Source organism: Actinia tenebrosa, unplaced genomic scaffold (assembly GCF_029948245.1).
Source record: "Actinia tenebrosa isolate PJP-AT-01 unplaced genomic scaffold, QUT_ActTen_1.0 PGA_scaffold12__29_contigs__length_12842862, whole genome shotgun sequence".
Taxonomy (NCBI): Eukaryota; Metazoa; Cnidaria; class Anthozoa; order Actiniaria; family Actiniidae; genus Actinia; species Actinia tenebrosa.
Genome location: NW_028292572.1, coordinates 7,666,251 through 7,688,719, shown reverse-complemented (window position 1 = coordinate 7,688,719; position 22,469 = coordinate 7,666,251). Strand labels below are relative to the sequence as shown.

The window sequence follows — 22,469 nt, the reverse complement described above, 5'->3', positions numbered from 1 at the left end:
GCGCACCAAAAACACCGATGCCGGCGACGGCGACAAAATAAACTGCTACGTTTTCGTGGTGTCTGACGCGCAGTTAAGCGTGGAAATGAATCAGCTAAAAAGCGTTGCCTATTAAAATATTCTTTACGTATAATATGCTTCGCGTATTTCAAAACAACGAAACCAAACTGCAATGCATAGTGCAAGGCAACGAACTGTACTTCAGGGGAAAGGAGGTGGCGGCTGCGTTGGAATATTCCAATGCTAGAGATGCTTTAATTACTCACGTTTCGGATAAGTACAAGAAAAGGCTGTCTGAGTTAGGAAGGGTCGTGAATCGCGACACTTGTACTATGCACCCACATTCCGTGTTCATTTCCGAACCTGGGTTGTATCAGCTGATATTTAGCTCAAAGCTACCAAAGGCAGAAGCATTTCAGGATTGGGTCTTTGAGGAAGTCCTACCCGCGCTGCGTAAGGACGGTCGATATGCAATAGAAAAGCGGTTTGGCGGTCCAAACAAGTTGGTATTTAAGATCGAAAATGAATTCGACCTGCATAAAAAGGTAGTGGACTACATCCGCAGGTTTTACACCCAAATGTTCGTGACCCCTGGTCTAGGTGAACTGCAGGATTCGGACGGCAAACGTATAAAGTGCTGGCAGAAGGGCTACCAACGCGGTCAGCCCGACCTTCTTATTTTGAATGCACACGTACGATACCGTGGTTTCTGCGTAGAGCTGAAGACCCCTAAAGGCAATGGGGTATTGTCTGAGGATCAACGCCGCCTGTTGCACGAATACGAAAGAAATGGTTATAAAGTAATGATCAGCAACGATTACGACGACATCTGCAGAGCCATCACGGAGTATGCACGAGGAATGCGTTTACCATGTAGGTGGTGCTGCAAGCGCTTTAAAAGCGCGCAGACGCTGGGAACGCATTTAAAGATATTCCATAGGTATAATGGTGAGGCAAATACATTGGCGAGATCTAATAGAAGGCATTGCGTATGAAATAAAAAATTACGTCGTCTTCGAGGATATCAACCGCTTGCGGCTGGTCCTCAAGTCCGACGGCGTGGAGTATTCCCTGTGGGCGCCTGATCGCGTCAGGTACGTCATACAGGGCGAGGAATTCACCCATCTGCGCTCGCATGGTAAGCAGAACGGGCGGTGGGAGTTTGACATTGAAAGAAGGGTTGCCCCGTCTCCTCTTTGTGGTTAGACGCGTCTAAAGTAGGTGTAGTCATGCCTTCGCTCTTTGGCGGCGAGGATGACTCTCTTTTTTTAACGATGCAGTCGTTGGGTATCTCGCACGTGATACAGTCCATATATTGAAAGACTAAGAAGGTAGCATATGTTAAAGATGTGTCCTCTCGGCTCTGCAGGATCGTTTCAAAAGAATGCGTGTACCTTATGGCCATTCGTCTTTTTGATAAAATTGAATTATCGATTTATTAAATTTGGCCCCAATTTTCGATTTTTTTATTAATTAAAATTAAACTTTGAATTCCATTTTTTCAATTTTCGAGTTGTCGTTTAAATAGTTGAAGAAATTGACAGACACAGAGAGAAAAATCCCACACCTTATGGCCATTTAAGGTTTTAGCAAATCAAATTGTTAACTTTTTAGTTTTTGAATTCACTTTTCATTTTTTGCGCTAAAAAGACTATCGTTCCGAACGATTCCCAATTTTAAAATCCCAAATTTAAACAAAGTTAAATGAAGAGGAATGAAATACTATTTTTCTCCCACGTTAATCTTTGTTGAATGCAGACAACTGCCGGTCATTAAAATGGCGCCAAGTATACACTTCCTGTTTCATTTATCCAATCACAGGCGTAGCATACATAAGCGAGCTACCAAAACGGTATGACCGCAAGAGTACTGTTTTTATAATTTTCCTTTCTGAAAGTACATGACTCCAGGTAGGGGGACATACGTATCATGGAAAGATTTGATCCTGAATTCATCCGAACGCTTGTAGTTGAGGGAAAATCATACAAGGAAATTAGTAAGGTGCTTAACGAATTGCTTCCCAACACGAGGGGATTAAGCGAGCGGTCGGTGCGACGCTTTTGCAATCAAAAGGAGATTCACTACAGATCTGGACTTGGGAAACAGCACCTGAAAGAAGCCGTTTCGGTTGCAATATCAGAGGTATAGTAAATCTAGAACTGTAATATTTCTTTCTCAACTCTTTCGTTTCTAAATTGGCATGTTGAACTTCATTTTTAGTTGGGTCCAACCTATGGAAGGAAAATGCTAAAAGGTTATTTTCAATCAAATGGCGTTCGCGTTAGCCAAAGACGGTTATCGGAAACATCGAGGGAAATTGCTCCACATTACCACAGAGCTCGAGCTAACGACACAGCAAGATTACGTAATCCTGTTCCATATAAAGCTCTTTATTTTGGACACAAACTACACTGTGACCAGAATGAGAAGCTGGTTGACTATGGAGTGACACACGTGTGTGCTATTGACGGATATTCCCTGATGGTAGTTGGATTTTGCACAATGCCAGTGAAAAACAACATTGCCATCTATGAAAATGTGTACAGGTACTAGTGGTTTACTTGAACATGGTCCTATGGTTTGCAGAATTCTAAATATTTTTTCCTTCAATTCAATTCAATTTATTTACACACTTTAAATAGAAATGAATATAAGAAATCATAATTGTTTATATTTACAAGTATCCTAGATTTTATAGAAAGATATATAAATAAATATTAAATATAAACAGTTATTACAGTGACTGTGCAGTGATGGTCTAAGTAATATAAACTTTCGAGTAAAACCATCACTACTTTCGAGTGCTTCATCACTTTAGATGTGACCTTGTTATGAAGCAATACTTGTTTGAAGATGACGATGTCAAGTCCTATGAAATACAATGGGGTATAATGGTAAATTACGAGTGAACGATGATAATTGATAATCGATTAACATTACAGGAGACTGACTTAACAATGAAAAGAGTCCTGTTACTCACGAATGAGCAAAACAGACAATCCAAGATGGCCGACCTAGCATTCACTGGTCAGCGGTAGCCGAGTCATGGCTGAGCCTAATGACGGCCAGCGGTAATCTATTCAATGTTAAGGGATCCAAGAGGCCCTCACTACATTACTGATACAAATGTAGCTCATGCTATAACGACTTTTAAAAACCCGTCCCAATTCGTATGTGTTTTACGAAATTTCGAATTTTAATGCAATCTATTTATTCTATTCTAATATTTGTTTAACTCCAATCCTTAGGTCTGTCGTAATGAAGTATGGTCTTTGGGATCAACTAAGAACAGATCAAGGGCGCGAATTTTACCTATCGTTGGGGATGCAAGAATTGCTTGCTCCTCTTAGAAATGACCCAACTAAAGATCCACATCGACGAACGACTTCAAAAAAGGTACGAATGCCATCGCTTATAATCTTCAAGAAAATATTATCTAATTTAATACTGTGGACGAATATGATAACTGAAATTAACTCTCAAAATTCTTCCCTGAAAGAATCTTCCAGTTGAAAGATTTTGGAGTGAGGTCAACCAACGAGCTAACTACCCAGTAAAGAGCCGTCTAAACAATATGGTGGAGGCTGGGCAATTGCGAATGGACGATGAGTGCACAAAGTTCTGCGTTTCTACATTTACAACCCACGTGGTTCAAGTTGGAATCAATCGTCTAATTCAGTCATGGAACTGCAGACCTGCAAGTAAGACAGTTGTTTTACGTGGAATTTTAATTTCCCGAAACAATTCTGATGCCATTAAGATTTTTTCATATCTTTTTTGTATAATGAAGGCGGGAAAAGGAAAACACCTATTGAAATGATGAAGGCAAATAATGGAACTGCAAATTTGACAGAAGAACAGGTCCCTGATGGGTTGACTGCAGCACAGATCTATGAAGGTAATGGAGGAAATCTCACAAGATTTGGCAGTTTTGGTCTGGATCCTTTACAAGGAAATCAGGAGCTGTCGACGCAGAGGGAGCAACTGCTTCTCCAAAATATTGCTTCATATGAAGCAATATTTAATCAACTAGTAAATGGAAATCCTTCTTTATTTCAACGAGCTTTAATTTATTATATTACTTTATCACAATCGCTTGCTGCACAAGCATAAGCGTAAACTAGAGAGTTGGATATAATTATCCTAGTCATTATCTTACTGAAAGTCTTAATAGTATTTGAGTTCTACCCACAGTGTGTTACACGTTTTCGAGTTTTTATGACCGTGGTTTTTTAACATAACAAAACACAATAATATGTAGCTTGACCATTTTTCTTGGTCTTTTCACTTTTCGTGAAAACGGGAAGTTCACCAAAACTCAACTGGCGCCAACTATTTTCCACCTTTAAATGGGTAATAATATAAATTGCTAAGATGCCATTCTTTGTCTTCTGACTTGGCACTCGTTGATGTTGACTAACACTTGTTTTTCTTAATCTTTTAATTTCGTTTTCTTAGCAAAAAAATAAAGTCCACCAAAACTCAACTGGCAACTATTAGGGCTAAATCACCTAATGGCTAATATGATATGAACAACAAATACTTTTTAGTGGTTATGTTAGCTTATCATTGTGTTCCTTAATAAAAGTTTATTAATAAATAGCTTGTACGATAGTGTCCACACCCCTGAGTTTGACTGGTTTGAAGTCAAACCTTGTTGCTCTGCAGCAAGGGCATCCTCTCTCTTCATCCTCTTCCAGCCACCTATCTAAGCAAGTTGCACATCCAATTACTATTTCACAGCATGATGACACACACGGTGCTTGTGCTGGTGACGACAGACATATCTTGCACTTTAGGAACTGATCAATTGCTGCTTTCATGCCCTCGCCTTTTGACACGGTTAACTGGTGCATTTCATCGAGTTTAACAGACATTCCCTGGACAACTCTTCCAAGCTCAACAATTTGGCTCTTTAGGAAATCTAGGTCATCTTCATTATTATATTCACATTCTTTATGTTTTCTCTTGGGTCTCACAGTCGTGCCTTTTGCTTCCTCTTTTCGTATGGCATAAATTTTTCGGCTTGGAACTTTCCAAAACATTAACCCTTTAGAAAACAGATTAAAAATTTTGGCTTAGCAAAACAATTACAAAGAACACGAAGACACGCAATTCAATATTTGTAAGCTCAAGTATAATATCGTTTTTTCCATATGCATGTAAACTGTGTTAGAAATAAAAGTAGCTCGATATCCGATAAACGTTTTCCTGCACTCTTACCTTGGGTCCCAGATGAATCTTTGACAGCTAGCCCGTTGGAAGTTACCAAGACTATATCTGGCTTGTTAAAAGCATCTTTCACGATTGCTGTTATGTGTGGCACATTTGCGGTTGCTTCAGTCAAGGTGACGAATGTTTGGTCTTCTTCGATAAACTCCACCTTTGCTCCGTTATGTGTCATTTTGGCCAGAACGACCTTTAGGGAAAATGATAGATTGCGTTTGGCATGTCCACTACCAGATGCCAGTACTGAAGAAAATGCTGGACTGTAAGAAAGTGCAAGACTGTTGGAGACAGGGGCAGAAGTTGCTGTAACAGGTGATGATGTTGATGACCAAAGTCTAGAGGTGGTACTCGACTGTAGCGGTGAACCCTCAACATCATAGCAATGACCATCCTGTAAACCGGCCAGCTGAAAACTTCCATCTATGTCTGGAATTATTACCAGATCACTAAACTCTTCCTTCAAGTAAACAGTTTCAGGACTGACCTAGAGGGAAAAAGTTATTATCAATTAGCAATGTCAGTCCCACTCACAATAGAACTATAACAATAGAACTGAAAGGGGTCTATTCACTTATTGACAGACGGAGAATGCTGTACGTCGTACATATACAGTTACCAATATAAAATCAATCAATCAATCAACAAACAAATAAAGAAATAAAGAGAAATAAATAATAAATATAAATAAATAAATAATCTATTAATAAATTAATTAATCAATTATTTAAATAAATAAGATAGATAATAAAATTAAATGAATGAATGTATGAATGAATTAGTCAATCAATAAATAAATATGAATGAATGGATAGACAGACCAACGGACAGAAAATCATAAAAGTTAAAGTCGGGCTACAGCGAGAACATTGTTTTGATGTCATTTATCATTCCTTTTCTACAAATGGCAAATATTCACTAAAATTTGTAACACTTTTAAACTGTCACTCGCGAAAACCCAATCTCATTGCTCTAAATTGCGCTAAAAAATTACAAAAGGATGGGGTGTGCTGGGCCCTCCTGTCTATGCCCCTAAGCTGTATACTAGTTAGTCGGCCGATGGTGGTGGATGGTGGAGGAATATGTTTGCGCTTTCCATTGGCGCCAAAGGGGGGGGGGGGGGGGGGTAATATGAAAAACCCCATGTCTGTTAATCAACATGTCAAAAGTGTAAATTGACAGGATATCGTCGTTTAAAAAATAAACTAAAAATTAAACATCACTGAATAGTTTTCCGTGAGAACATTCCTTTAGAGTTAACAAGTTGTTAGCGGATTTAAGTGAACAAGAGGAGAACATGAAATTACTAAACCAACAGTTTTGAATACAGGAATAATTGTTTGTTCAAGTACGGCCAAGTAGGATTAAAATGATTCTCCTAAAAGTGAAAGTACTTTTCTCAGGCTTATGCGTCCTTAAAGTTATCATTTTACCGATCGATCCGAATAGTTTAATCTTAAAATATAAGTATGCCAAATAGACATTAGTTATTCACAAACGTATGGGAACTTATGGCGCATTTCTATAAATGAATAAACATTTTGAGGATAAAGAACTAACACGTATAAAATATAAATAGCTTACCTGAAAAATAAGCTTTATTCTTTCAGTTGTCAGATCTTGCGTTCTAAGACATACTCTTTTCTCGTCTCTGTGTAAGTAAACCGACATCTTCCTGTCAGGGTTCCAGAAAATACCTGAGAAATTTGTTAATTGACAAGTGAGCAATGAAGGAAGCAGTGAAATAATAAAAAAAGTTCGTTCTAAAGCGACCTACCTTCGTAAATTTTCTCTTCACGTAAATCTTCTCTTCACGTAAATCTTCTCTTCATGAGATAAGGTCGTACTGACTGGTCTAAAGACCATATGATTATACCAGGTGTGTCAATTGCTGTCAAAAACATCTTAAATGACAGACTTGATTTCTTCACCTTTATTTGCCGAAATAAGCTTTCACAGTGTTGGCTCACATCCAATCGATCATAGGCCGCAAAGCTATCGCTTGATATCACAAACAAAGTTTCTGCACGTGAAAACAAACAACGGCGGGAGCGTCGGGGGGGGGGGGGGGGTATCTACCGATTAATATTAATTTATATGTCTTTGAAATATAGTTTTTTGCTTTCTGTTTTTGTGTAATTTTCCTGTTAAGCGGAGTAAGCTTTCTTTTGTCTCCTCTTACAGTAAAATCTACAGTCTTGTATTCACTAATACTTTGTCCATTTCAGGCGTGAGAACGCTTGTCTCTGATTGGTGGAATCAGTTCTTTAACTGATTTAGGAACGCAGATTTCATTTGTTTTGATATTTATGTGAAAATCACTAGGTGTTAAGTTTTGCTGGCAATTAGGGGACCATTGGCTGTACTCCCCAAGGTTTAAGAACAGCCATATCGATCATAGATGCAACGTTAGAGGCAAATACAATGCCCTTCGATCCAAAACATCAACACAGCACTATGCATGTTGACGCCGCGGTGCCTTAGACGCACCTCTTAGGCTTGTTGTTCTACCTTTGTGTCGGCCGCCTGGTTATGAATGCTACGCTTTTGATTGGCTGATATGCATCTGTCTGTATGTGCATCAAAGTTTATCAAGTTGAAAAAATAGTAGTTTCAATTTATGTATTCTACCTCAATTTTTGATTTTGGTTATGTTGAAGTGGGTAAAATGGGAGGGTGATGATCGGAACGATAGTCTTTTTAGCGCAAAAAATGAAAAATGAATTCAAAAACTAAAAAGTTAACAATTTGATTTGCTAAAACCTTAAATGGCCATAAGGTGTGGGATTTTTCTCTCTGTGTCTGTCAATTTCTTCAACTATTTAAACGACAACTCGGAAATTGAAAAAATGGAATTCAAAGTTTAATTTTAATTAATAAAAAAATCGAAAATTGGGGCCAAATTTAATAAATCGATAATTCAATTTTATCAAAATGACGAATGGCCATAAGGTACAGGCATTCAAATAAAGAATAAATAAAAATGAGACCAAGATTCGAAACTCTTTGCGCAAACCAAGATTACTACCGTTTTGCGACCCTCCCTTAAAAAGCGTCTTTATTCTTATTTATTATTCGTATAAAGAATAAATAAAAATAAGATCAGGATTTGAGACTCTTTGCGCAAACCCTGATCTGACTTCCTTACTAGCCCTTACGGGCGATCTTATCTTTTAAGTTATTGCCGCTCCAACTTTGAAACGTATCTAAGTACTCCTTAAAGGTGACCGGATCAGACCGCGCATACAAGCACTGCCAAATATGCTGGTCACTTCTTTGACACCCGCAGTGCTCACAGTCCGCCTCCCAATATTCCCTGTCTTCCCAGCGCACGCCTTCAACGCGATCAAACATCGCAAAGCGCATATCTATCTCCTTCTTACGCTGCGTTAACCGCCTTTTGGTGTCGCGCGGACAACATCGGGCGGCAATATCGCCGTGCTCGTGACAAGCCACGCCCTCAAGGTCGTAATTGCCGCGGCACCGAAAGCGATGCCACTCTTCATCTTTGTCCTCCTCGCAGCGCTCACATACATTCTTTAAGCAGACACGGTTATCAACGTGGTAATCCAACATTTGTACGCTGCTGAACGAATGATTACACTCCTTACAACGCCTTTCACGCGCCTTGCGACACACCTTCTTTTTGACGTGATATTCTAGCGCCTGTTTGGAGCTGAACTACTTGCTGCAATGTTTGCACCCCATTATAACTAAGTGTTTAATAACCCTTATAAGGGATACTTAATGAAGTCCTTGATGCCGTCCTTAAACCAGCCGCCCAGAGTAATCAACGCCGCCAGCCTTTTTTCGGCCTTCATGTTTCCTATCTGATCACGCAGCTCATGCACTTCCTCGCGCAGCGCCTCGATCGTCGCATTCTTCTCTTTTAGCACTTCGACACCCCTTTGAACTGCTTCCATATACTATTTCGTCGATAAGTTCTTCCTTCGTGAGATCCTCTAAGAGCCTTATTTGCGTATTCAGCCTATGCATTCCGTCGAACAGCTCTTTCCTTGTGCGGCTCCCTAGGAGCTCTGATTGCAGCCTACGTATTTCACTGATCCGTTCTTCCATATATACAATGCGACATGCCTTTCGATGCGCTCATCGTAGGACCCACCGGCTGCGGAAAGACCCAATTCGTGGTAGAACAACTCTTAGGACCCCTTAGACATAAATTCGACAACGTCATCCTTTTCTGCCCCACCTACGTGGAAGTGCTAGACCCCAACGACCTGTCGTGCCTCCTTAAAGCGCCTCCATGGGCTTCACGTATGTCAGGGAACAAGTTCCCTTCGAAAGAAGGGATATAATGGAACCAAATCACATGCCTTGTAACGCTCTGATAGTAGGACCCACCGGCTGCGGAAAGACCCAATTCGTCGTGGAGCAGCTATTAGGACCCTTTAGATACCGTTTCGACTACGTAGTGCTATTATGCCCCACCTACGTGAATAACCGCACCTGGACGGGCATAGGAGTGAAAGATGACGACTTCTTCGTAGATATCTTAGACCCTAACGAGTTATCCAGCCATCTTAAGTTTTGGCACAAACAATTCCCTAAAGATACACAGACTTTACTCATACTGGATGACATTGCCTGCGGGGACGACGTAAAAAGACGCACTTCCGAGCTCGTTAAACTCGCCTTTAGCGGCAGACATGACAATATCAGCGTTTGGTTGCTCTCGCAGCAGCTTACCAGTGTCTCTAAGCCCTTTAGGGAAAACATAGGTTCACTTGTCGTATTTTATACTCCGAGCAAGTCTGATCTGGAAACCATCTTGAGCGACTACGGCGGCGAGATAAGCAAGGAACAGTTGCATGAATACATGCGGCATTTAAAGACGCACCAACATTCCAAGATGATCTTCTCTTTGAGGTTTCCGTACGAGGTTGGAATCTATGATTCCTAATGTATATGGAGATTGAGCAGCTCTTAAATGAAGTCCCCACACAGTTAGATGAAAGTAACCTCAAGGAACAACTTAACATCCTTGTGTCATCTGGGAAGTGTAAAGAAATGATAGGCAAGGAACTTACCCATGAGCAAGTTAATAAGTTGTCAGAAGAGGAAGTTAAAAAGTTCCATAAGAGGTATGAGGCTGCCCTTGCAAGTAAGACCACGGACGCCGTAGCAGACTCCGCTATCCGATTTGCCACCAAGCTCCTTGGACTTGCGCTGCCCATAGACGACGTGGAGCAACTACAGAAGGACATAAGCGAGGACTATGTCATCGCTCAAGAACTTAAGATAGCCTGTGGGTGGTTGTCGTTGAAGTGTGGTAAGTTAATGGCAGTCGCCTCTGCATTCAGTCATTGCAGCTTTAGCATTCACTGGAGCTAATTATGGTGGTCAGTATTTGGATAGATTAGTTAGAGGTGATCGCAGCGGAGAATTAGCCGCCGAAAGGAAGAGACACGACTTAGCGCTGGAGAAATATCAGCGAGATGTGGCGGCTTGGAATGAAAAAAGACAAGCTTACAGGGATTGGTTGGACAAGAACTACCAAGACAAGATGCAGGCGGATAAGAACTTCGAAAATACAGACAACGCCTTTAAGCTCTATGCGCAAGCACACCCCGCGGCATCGACGGGGTTGAGAAAGCCTCAGTTTAAGAATTACTATCAGCCTTCTAAGAAACAAAAAGATAGTGAGCTGGTCTTCGTAGGAATCGCAGGACTGGCAGGAGGCGTAGCTTTGGCGTATTTAGTCTAAGCTGCGCTTAGCCTCTAGTGGTGCCTTTGGCGCCTAGAATATAATGATCGTCTTTTTGGAAAGCGACAAGAATGACTTTACCACTTAACTGAATCCCCCCATCAAAGCCCATAAGGTTCGACTGGTTAGTTGTTCTTTGTACAATTCTTGGTATAATTTAGTCAATGACTTGGTCACCGTACTTAAGGCGCCTAACAAATATCAAGGTGAAATGCTACCCGATGGACATTACACGCCAATCACCCTTGCTAAGGAGCTCGCCAAGCGCGGTTATACTCTCACCACAGGATTGCCGCACGAAATGACCCTCAAACATAATATGCCAAACTATTCAGTAACTTTTGGAAAGTTTGATCCATTGGGATCTTTATTATGTGCCTCGGGCAAGACGATTACCGACACAGCCATACCTGTGAAATGGAAAGTCGCATCCTCTTACGAAGTCTATTGCGACTTGGTCAATAGTTACAGCAATGGGGAAAAGTCTTCTCTTATGTCCAAGTTTCTACCCAAAGGTAATCCATTTGACCCAGTAGAATACACTCCCATTTCTTTGAGCTATGACTTGTCTCATTTGGTAGAAAGCATAAACATCACCATTAAAGTGGACGGAGAGACGGTGGATTTCAACGGGCGAAAGATCAATCTTGTTTTGGAATTCATATAATGGGTCGAACAGAGGACAAACTTAAAAGGATTTACTATGGGCCTGAAGGCTATTGGAGAGGAGCGTCAGCTATCAAGAAACTCGCGACCGCGGCCAGGGTATCAGAAGAAACGGCTAAGAACTGGCTAAGAAAACAAACCCTCTGGCAGGTTTATCTTCCCGTGCCCAAGTACATTCCCAGGCCCAGCTTTACCGTAAATGCCCCCAATGAAGTTCATCAGGCAGATTTGCTTTTCTTACCGCACGACAAGGTAAGAAGAAAGACCTATAGGTACGCTTTGACCGTAGTTGATATCGCAAGCAGATATAAGGACGCCGAACCCATAACCAGCAAGGATTCTGGGGAAGTCGCAGAAGCCCTAGGTAGGATTTATAAGCGCGTCTTGAAATGGCCTAAGCTGCTGCAAGTGGATGCAGGGACGGAGTTCATGGGCGTGGTTACTAAGACCCTGAAAGACCACGACACTAAAATTAGGAGAGCCGAAGCTGAGTACCACAGGGGTCAGAGCATCGTCGAAAGATTTAATAAGACCCTGGCCGAGCGTCTCTTTGGGTACCAGTATTGCAAAGAGCTGGAAGATCCCTCCAAACGCAACAGGGAATGGACTCAGAGGCTCCCCCAGGTCGTCGCGGCTTTGAACAACGAGGCGGCCAGGGCTACGGGAATGAAACCCAAGGATGCCATAAAAAAGAAACACGTGGAACACAAGTCCTACGTCAGAAGTTCGAGGGCGGTCTTCCCCCAGGAAAAGAGATTAGGTGATGTCACGGTTCGATATCTCTATGAGCCGGGTGAATTAGAAGGAGGATCCAAAAGAGCTACGGATCCTAATTGGTCTTTGGAAACTTACCAGATCCGAAGTGCGCTAGCTAAGAAGGGTCAGCCCATCTTGTATTATCTTCATGATGGTCCCACTCGTGGGTTCGTCAAAGAAGAACTGCTTATCGTGTGATGTCCGAATGCTATCGTATGGATACCATCATCACACATCCACCTCTTACCGTCAAATGCAGACAGTGACACCTTCTCCTGTGTAACGTTGTGTATTTGATGTCCGTAGCTGCGCAGGCTGTTCATTTTATGTCGCTGTTCCTTACACGTATGCAGGACCTTTAAGTAGGAATCGTGGGTTATGTCCTTCTTAACCACGTATTTTTTTACACCTTTAGCTTTCTTTTCTACACCGTCCAGCTTCAGCACGCTGTACATCTTTGGTTTCAGGCCCACGTATTCCACGATGGGTTTTCCTTTCATCTCATCCTTCATTTTCCCGATTACTTTCTTGTTTTTAGGGGAGTAAAGAAAGTGGTCGCGTGGGTAATCGCTGGTGTCGTATTCATCGATGTCGGGAACACAGTCTTCGTAAATGTCTTCCGTCTGCACCTCTAGTATCAAGGAATCGGTGTCGGTGTATAAGAGGCGGCACTTATCACCGTATTTCGGTTTTAGCTTGTCGTAGTAAAACTCATACATGAGCAGCTTTGATAGGTCTAACACTGTAAACCCCGTGTATACGGGTTTATTCAGGAATAGATTCGCTTTCTTCATGTGAATCACGTAGAAGTTTAACATTTCTACGTATCTAACGAATCCAGGCTGTGACACGTATGCTTCTGCTTGCTCTCTGGTGCTGGCTATCTTTATGCTTACGCGCTTGCGGATGTTCTCCATTGTCTTACCAAATACGCTATTGTTCATTAGTTTAAACAGGTTCTTTTCGAAGTCATTCTTTGCCTGCGTACGCTTTTGTGTGTTAAAGTCAATGTAGGAGCGCATCCATGGTTCCTGCGTGAACTTCAAAACGCGGTGGATCTTCTTCACGCGTAAGCCGTGGCGCACATAGAACTGCAGGTTGCGGTAATGCACCGCGTACTTCTTCTTGTCCATTAGGTTCATCGTTAGCTTCCTGTACGGTTTGTAGCCAGGGCACATTTCCCTCTGCAGCGGACTCAGCTGCTTAAATGGTATTTCTATTGCTTCTGGTGCTAATGGGAACTCATCGTGCGCGTCGTGCAAGTGCTCTGGGTATTCCAAATCAACCTCCAGCACGTAACCTTTGTCGTCTTCTTTACCTACGTTTAGGTAAAACTCTATGGGCTTTATGTTGTCCCATTCGAAGTTGCGTACAGGTAAGTGCTGCGACATTGCCCAACCGTAGAGGTTGTTTGCGTCTAAGTAGAAGATGTATGTGGTTGGCTTCTCCGGGTCGTACTCCACCGTGGGATTGTTCGCTTTTGCGTATCGTCTGCTGGGTCCGCAAACACCGCCGCGGATACCGTCTTCCATAAAGCGATACATGTCGTATTCCGTTAGGAGATCCAGTTGCGCGTTTGTCTTCTTTAGCAGCGCACTCCAACTAAGCCCAGGAGCCGTGTAGAAGTTCGCTGGATCCAACCCGTAGTATTCCATTGCCATCTTTCGAAAGCTTTGGAAAACATCTGCGAGCAGCACTACGTCTGAACGTAGGTAGATGTCGTGGTATTCTCCCATATTCTCACAGGAGTACTTTTCCCACACATCTAACGCATGCTGGTACTCCTCGTCCTTTATACCAGGCTCGTTTAGGGTGCTGTAGAATCTCTCTTTGGGCGGTAGGGGTTCTTCGAATCGCTCCCAGGAATCCATGTATTCGTATGGGTAGACTCCTTTCCTTTCCGCGCCGTATTGGCTGGAAATGGGGAACTCCGTGTTGTATTTAACCAAGTTTGCTAAGGAGTCCGCCATAAACTGCTGCGAGTCTAAGAACTTCAGCTTGCCTACGGTTACGGACATGTACCTTTCTTTGTTTTTAGGTATGCACTTTACTTCGGAGCCGTCTGTTCCTTGTAAGAGTAAGTGACTGTCGTAACCCTTAAATTGTGAAAGAATACGGGCATTTCCATTTCTGGATCTACTTTGAAGTTTATATTGCATTTCCAATGAGCCGCTCCTCTGTATTTACCCGTGATGTGGCAGTGATCTCTAACCTTATCCACATAGAAATCCTCAACGAATGCTTTATGACAATGAATGCAGTGGGTGGAAGGCTTGTTGGGCTTTTCCCCCTTCCTTGCATACCTGCCACATTTGAAATGAGCTTCTCCTAGATACTTTCCATCTTCGTCCCACGCTTTCTTGGCCCGTCTTCCAAACTGGAGAAGCGTATGTTGACAAATGTGGCATTTCTTTGCCTTGGTAAAAGCCTCCTGGTTCTCTTTGGTAAATACCATCTTCTTTGGGCGTCTTAATCGTTCTCTTATCTCTTCCTCCTCTTCTCGCAATGCTTCTAGAAACTCATTAGCTGCGTTCTTACCTCGGTAAATCACAGGAGGGTTGGCCTTACCATCTGATCTGACTACTATGTAACCAAAGGAGCAGATCTCGTGTAATCCCACCTTATTCGTGGCACCACTTTTCTGCTCTTCCTTAGTTATCAACGCTTCAAAGTCTGCATATATCACGTAAGGCACCTGCATCTGCTTTTGGTGGTCTGAGTAGGATAGGTTCTTGTCTGTGGGCATCTGTATCCGTTGCGCCACTTCTTCGACTCCGCGACATATTTCGTCGTGATCCTTTAGAGCTTTAACGCTGGTAAAGGATAACAAACAACAGTCGCAGAAGTATTTCTTGCCTTTGTGTTTGGTGTGTCTGTAAAATAGTCTGCTAACATGTTTGACCCACGAATAATGCCCGCCGTGGTAGAAGAGGTGTATTCGTTCTCCTTTACTCTTTGACAGCACTAGTGGCACTATCGTTTGGTCTCTGACTCCGTAAACGTTAATGGCTAGGTCATTTTCCTGCTCGAATATCGGTATGTCTATCAACTGCATTGGGAACTCCACGCCGTCCCACTCCAAATCGTCTGTTGGGTACTTGCTTGGTCTACATGGATCCTTATCTACTGGATACAGTGCGGATCGTATTGCCCACATAAAGCAGCGGTTGTCGTCATTCTTTACGTTGACTATGGCTTTCTTCATTTCTACCCACGTTGGTAGGGGGACGTAACTTCCTCCTCGTATTGGCACGTACCTTGCCATGCTAACCTCCATACCTTCTACCTCCTCCACTGTCCAACCTGATCCTTCTTTCGTGTAGTTAGACAGCGACTCCATTATTGCTTCTAAGGCTTCGCTGAGTGACCTATCCAGATTCGTGGACTCTAATATAACCAGTGACTTTGATCGCAGCATTGCTGTCGTCGTTACCTTATCTTTTGACAAACTTACTTCTACCATTATACTCGCTTTCAGGGCTCCTAATTCTTCTATGCCTTTTCGAAGCGTTCTCTTGACCTTCCTTTCCGACTGACGCCAAAACTGTCTAACGTCAATCTCACCGTTACCGGGTATTGACACCGTTTCGAAATTGCTTTGGGATTCCATCTATATAATAGGAAATATCTTATACCTAATTCCAGACCCTTTTCAGATCGTCGTAGTCATACTCACAATCCTGACAATGCCAAAACAATTTAACCTTAGTCTCAAACTTCTTACCACATCCACAATCATAGCTGCTCATACATTTCGTCTTCATCTTCAAATGCTTCTTCAAGTCCACTTCTTTCTTAAAAGTTCTCTTACAATCTTCGCACTCCATATATAGACTAACATATTTAACTACATAAACATGGGATGCGGGTAATCGCGGTACGAATCGAGGAATTCACTTTAGACGGGTAATCCTCCGGTGGTCGTTGCGCTGGAACCCCCATCCCCTATACTACTCTTCCGTGGTTATCCTTCCTGTCTCAATTCGTGATTTGATTTTTTGGTTCTGTCTTCTTCTTACCCTTGAAAGAAGCCATCCTTTGTATCTTAGTACCCAGGCTATTGCAAGACTCTGTCCATCGTCTCTTTGGAATCTGAAACGTCTGTAGCACAATGACAAATCTGAGTCTTGATTTCTGGATCATCTTTAGGAATTTGACGCGCATGGATTTGCACAGGCCAACTTTGTTCAGGCATCAATAGGAATTCTGGACCATGAATCCAACTTGAATTGCGAAGCAACTGATCAGCTGTAGCTCCTCTTGAACCAATGTCTGCAGGATTACTCTTGCTATCCACGTACATCCATTGGTGGGGACTCGATCCATCATGAATAATGCTAAGTCGATTTGCAACAAAGGTATGATAACGCTTGTTTTGGTTCTGTATATAGCCAAGCACTGATATACTGTGAGTCCAGAATACAGTTTGATTAACCACCAATTCTAGGTCTTTCTTGATCAATTGATCCAGACGGACAGCAACTGTGGCAGCAGATAGCTCCAAACGAGGTATCGTCATGGTTTTAAGTGGGGCGACACGAGACTTACCAAGAGGAAAGGCAAGATTGACATTTCCTCTGTCGTCCACTAATTTCAGGAAGGAAACAGCACCATATCCAATCTCTGAGGCATCAGCAAAATGATGTAGCTGAATTTCAAGAACATCTCCAAAGTCTTTAGGCTTGAAACAACGATCGACACATAATTCTTGCAGTTTAGGCAAATCTCTAAGCCATTCATTCCATCTTGCAACGTGGCTGTCTGGGATAGCGTCGTCCCATCCTAAATGAGAAAGCTCTCTAAGGATTAACTTGGCAGACAAAACGAAAGGGCAAACGAAACCCAGTGGATCAAATACTGAAGACAAAGTACTCAAAAGTCCTCTTCTAGTCAGCAGCTTGTTCTTTAATTTAATCAAGGAAATGAACTTGTCAGCTTCAACGTTCCATCTGATACCCAGTGCTCTCTCAATAGGCAAAACGTCATTGTCAAGATCCAATTCTTTGACCTCTTTAGCTCTTTCTTGAATCGGAAAGGAGTTGATCAGTTTTCTACTGTTACTGCTCCATTTAGTTAAATGAAAACCTCCTTGAGATAATAAATCAGACAAATCTTTGGCCAGCTGAATTGCATCTTTCTCTGTACTGACACTCTTCAGGCAATCATCTACATAGAAATTTTTCTTGACTGTTTCAGTGACTCGTTTTGAGTCACACTTGTGAGTGTTATCATCAGCGGTTCGATGCAGAGCGTAGTTGGCACAGCTCGAGCTCCAAATTCCTCCAAAAAGATGAACGAGCATCTGGTACTCCTTAGGCTCCTTATTTAGATCATTGTCTGGATACCAGAGAAAGCGTAAAGCATCAACGTCATCAGGATTTACCTTCACTTGGTGGTACATGGACTCGATGTCTGACATTAAAGTGCCTATAACCTTTATAGGATTATGATCAATTTTGATTTTCTGTGTGTTGGAGATGAATAAACAAAAAAATTTTTTCGATTGACTAAATATTCTCGGAGATATAGCGCCCTAAAGTACGCATTTTTGCCACGCCCCATCTATTTGGACGGAATAAAGGGAAACTGGGATCGAGCAGAGTCTCGCTGAGTGGTGACGTCACAACAAGAACGAATGTTTTGATAAGCAAAGATTCTTACTAGTTCTTCGGTCAGAATATGAGAAAATGCCGACTAGATGTGTTGTTGCTGGGTGCTCAAACACCCCAGATCTTACGAAAGGTATATACTTGCATAAGATCCCATTTCATAACGACAATCGTCCAGAAGCAAAGATGGATTGATTTTGTGAAGAGAAAGCAAGCAAATTTCAACCCCTCGGCTACCTCCGTCATATTTTCTACACACTTCCTACCAGAGGATTATAATCAGAGATTTTATTTTGTCTCGTAAAATCGTCCTCAGTTAGTTAAAGATGAGGCTGGGACTGTTGGCATCCCAAGGATTTATGTCTGCAACCATGAAGAGCAAACCAAACTGTCGGATCGTAATCGCCGAAAAGTGTCGCTGGCCAAATCTCCAGGAATGTTTTCTTGTCAAACTTGTTCGATAGTCCTAATTCTCTGATTTTGGTTTTCAAACTGTTTAAGTTATCTATTTTCCAAAGGTCTTAAAAGATGGCTTGCCTCCGCGTCTTCACCGAAAGAAGTTGAGTTGACGGTGCGAGAATGAGTCGAACAACAACAACTATTTTTAATCTAATACAACATTTGGTGGCTAGTTGTAGGGAAAAGTATTCTTTATTTAAACATAACATATACTTTATTTGTTGTACCTAAATTGTGTCAGTAACAGGTATCATTGAACAAAATATTGACTAGTTTTATTATTGCATGCATCTTTCGTAATATCTACAACATAGAATGATAATAAAGTCAAACTTTATAACCCAAATTTACAAAACACTTCTTGAGGTTTTTTTTTTTTTGGAGGATCGGTGTTAATTCAGTAAGTCCTATTTTTAAGTAACCATAAAACTGGGGCCAGCTATAAACAATGAAAGAAACTAGCATGGAACTATTTGACAGGATAAAACCCAAGTGTCATAAACTTCTTCATCAGAATATTCCTGTTCGGGATATCCATGAACGGCTTCGTCTAATTCTTCGTCCTCGAGGTCGTAAATACTCTCATTCTCGTCGCTTGAATCAAAGTATTCATCAGCATTATCAATGGATTCCATCTTACAGCCTTTCTTTGACAACTGGTTAATTTCAAAGATACAAAGAGGCAAATAAAGCAAGCAAAACAGGTAAAAACACTGGGAGGAACAGCCAAGCTCCACTTTGTTTTACTTATTGGAAGCCGAGTCGTTCTTGTTGTGACGTCATTCGACGCCAACTAGGTACCAGACCTCGCGATCCCGTCCAAATCGATGGGGCGTGACAAAACTGCGTACTTTAGGGCGTTATATTTCCGAGAATATTTAGTCGATCGAAAAAATTTTTTTTGTTTATTCATCTCCAACACACAGAAAATCAAAATTGATCATAATCCTATAAAGGTTATAGGCACTTTAAACAACAGTGTTCTTGTCTAAGTCTTATCAGTACTCTAACGAGCTTGCTTGTCAAATTCGGACTTTGCATTACTTTGCTATTCAACGATATATCACGGTACTTGGCAGCACAATCGAAGACTATACGTACTTTTTCAGGCTTCTGAGGGTGCGTAACAGAATGATGCGGAAGGTACCATACTTTACCTTCGTTTCTGTTTAGTAAGTGCTTAGGAACTTCTCTAGCATAATTCTTCTTCATAAGGTCATCCATGAACATAGAATATTTTTTGTGAAGCAGTCGATCCTTCAGCAGTCTTTTCTTCAGTAGACGCAGGCGATGCTCAGCCAATGGCTTGTTATTAGGCAGATCTGGTGATGCACTTATCCAAGGTATGGCAATCTTGTAGTGGCCATCCTCTAAATGTGCAGAATTATCATAACAGCTCATCACACGTTTGTCATTTTGTGACATCGACAGTTCGCTACTTGCAATAGAGTCAACAAATTCTAAATTCATAAACTGGTTGAATTGTCGGGTTAGTTAATTGCCACGTCTTCCAAGAGGACCATCGATCGTCCAGCCTAGGCTTGATCTCGTAGCGTATGGACCCTTACTCTCACTTCTTTTGATCTCAATTGGTTCCAAAGCTTCAGGTACATCTTGTCCAATCAAGAGTTCGATCCTTCCTTCGATGCTTGGAAGTACATGAAGCCAAGATACTTCTAATGACGTTTTTCTTCCTCGTCAAGGCTGCTTTAAAGGCTCGTCGATTTTCCTTTAAACATTGAGCATCCATATTCAAGTTGAGCGATCCAGAAATGTATTTGAACGATTGTAGGAAACGAGAACTCAATACATGAAGGCGTTTAATAATTATACTTGAACGTAGTGTAATATTCACAAAGGCCACCAGTTCCTGACAAATAAGTAAATACAAACTACTAGATACGACGAACCAAAAGTATAAGCAGATAACGATCGAAAACAAAACAAAAAAATACTTACAAATACATTCGTCTTACGCCATGAAAAAAAAAAATAAAAACTAACGAGAGAACCAAGAAAACGTTCTCTAAACCAAGTAGGTCCTCGCTCCTACCGATACTAGTTGCAACTGAACACAAATCTAACCAAGCGCAAGTACTTAACTATACATGAATACATTAAACACTGCACGAGAACACGAAACTATGCGAACAATATACTTAAGAACAATGGAAAGGAAAAGCGCCCTTTGGACGTAACACCCTATATTTATCTTTACTTGAATTGTAAACATATCTCATCGAAGAGTAAAGATTTCCTGTTCTAAATATTGGTTTCCTACTCATTTTTTGTACAAATCTGGTACCTGGTTTGTACTGTATGATTCTCTTTTTCGTTGCAATATTTTTAATAAGACAATGAACTTTCGATGACTTAGGCGTGTCTTTACTTAAATTGCTGCATACATAACTCCTTAGTTTTCTGTTTTTCTGAAAGACACGTTTTAATCTGTTAACTGGTATCCTGCTTGGTTCATGATCGCGTCTAGAGCCATGACTATCACATCACAATTATGAAATACATACTTTGCATAACTAGTTCTGAATTCTTGTACCTTTATTGCCAGTGAAACATCATTATGTTCATGTACATTTGTAGAATGGATAACTTGTTCTAGTATGTAACAGACACCAAGAGTATTTACCACGTCTTCTACTAAGCTTGTACAATCGCTTGTACGATATAAACACAACTGGTTATTGGTGCAAAATCAAATCGTATTTTACGACTATTGAATACAGCAAAAACAAGCAAAGGAATCAGGATATTTAACAAGAAAGTTAAACTTAGATATTTATTTTTCAAGTTGCTCCGCTTACTATATTCTTTATCGAATATGGCGATTAGCCTGTTGTTGTTTGCTTCACCTTCGAGGTTCTGCTCAAGAAGATTTTCGGTTATTTTAAAATCTGTGCTCGAATATAGCTCATTTGTTATCTCGTGAGAACTAGTGTGAATTTGGCTAGTAAGCTTACATGTTTTCAAAGATTTCAACGCTTTCAAGTTATAAGATTCGTGGGCCGACCTGTTCCCAAAAAGCTCTACATCTTTTAGTGTGGGCCTACCACGAATGGCGAGTGCGTTTGTATGTGGGATGATCATATAAGGCAGAGCACTTTCCAAAGATTTCTTCACGCAACAAGTTTATAATCCTACGAACCGAAGCAGAAGGAACGAAGAAAGCAGGGTTTAGATCAGCATTGATTAGCATTCGGTTATAATTCTCATCCTCAGTTCCCAGCCACTCAGCTAGGAACGCCTGGGACCATGAACCCGTTTTTTGGCGACAAAATACGACGAAAAAGCATTTTTAGACTTAGATTTTTAGTTCCTGCGGAAGTCCGAGCAAATAGGCCAGGTGATATTTTTTCAGTAAATCATAATTGGAGTGTACAATGATGTTCCCCTATTGACGTAGTGATTATGCAGTAGAGCTGTCCATTTTATCGGCATTGGCACAACATATGCCGTAACATTAAAGAGTATCGATGAAAGAGATTTCACTTAATTCTTAGTTTTTCATACTTTGGAACTAATTGGTGAGTGATAAACACCACATGCATTGTGATAATACTAAAGTGTCAAGTTCAAAAATAGGGGCTCTATATACTAAAGCGGTATTATGAGTGCAAAATTAGTGCTAAAACACGATCTCACAAGTTATTTGATGCAGTTATTCCTCGTTCCCCTTCGAATTGTTTTCAAGGGATGACTTCAGCCAGGCAACCTGCCCAATTGCTAAGCCCATAGTTGCATATTGAGTGTCTGATAGGTTTTTTAGTGCTTGAAGACTGTAAACCTTTAAATGGAGCAATAAACTGTTATAAGAGTATATTCATTACTACAGCGGCAGATCACAGGTTTTCCATCCTCTGTTTTTGAATACTGGGCTTCCTGTGTTGCGAACTAAAGGAATCTCAGTAAATCTCAGTAGAGTTTGAAAATCGCCTCTGAGAATATCTCTTAACTTCAAATCTTAAAAGCAAATGTTCCAAAATAAAAGATAGATAGTTGTTGAAGCTTTTTGA

The 22,469-nt window shown here is 41.2% G+C and overlaps 3 protein-coding genes and 1 long non-coding RNA gene across 4 annotated transcripts; 1 reads left to right on the top strand and 3 right to left on the bottom strand.

Annotated features, from left to right (window-relative positions):
- The first annotated feature begins 1,693 nt into the window (after nt 1-1,693).
- Nucleotides 1,694-4,200, top strand: LOC148912179 (uncharacterized). Its single transcript, XM_089028133.1, has 5 exons — nt 1,694-2,142; nt 2,221-2,546; nt 3,249-3,396; nt 3,500-3,701; nt 3,791-4,200. Exons 1-5 carry the CDS (start codon nt 1,930-1,932, stop codon nt 4,111-4,113), a joined length of 1,212 nt encoding a protein of 403 aa, XP_088884259.1. The 5' UTR covers nt 1,694-1,929; the 3' UTR covers nt 4,114-4,200.
- LOC148912180 (uncharacterized) lies at nt 2,370-3,085 on the bottom strand. Its single transcript, XR_016119412.1, has 2 exons — nt 2,981-3,085; nt 2,370-2,869 (listed from the first exon to the last, which is right to left on the bottom strand). It is a non-coding gene; the product is annotated as an uncharacterized LOC148912180 (long non-coding RNA).
- A 392-nt stretch (nt 4,201-4,592) lies between the features above and the next one.
- On the bottom strand, nt 4,593-6,993 carry LOC148912178 (uncharacterized). The gene is made up of 3 exons (XM_089027982.1): nt 6,811-6,993; nt 5,224-5,713; nt 4,593-5,050 (listed from the first exon to the last, which is right to left on the bottom strand). Exons 1-3 carry the CDS (start codon nt 6,895-6,897, stop codon nt 4,593-4,595), a joined length of 1,035 nt encoding a protein of 344 aa, XP_088884108.1. The 5' UTR covers nt 6,898-6,993.
- Nucleotides 6,994-16,430: 9,437 nt separating this feature from the next.
- Nucleotides 16,431-17,792, bottom strand: LOC148912177 (uncharacterized). Its single transcript, XM_089027981.1, has one exon. It carries the CDS (start codon nt 17,790-17,792, stop codon nt 16,431-16,433), a length of 1,362 nt encoding a protein of 453 aa, XP_088884107.1.
- Between the last annotated feature and the right edge of the window lie 4,677 nt (nt 17,793-22,469).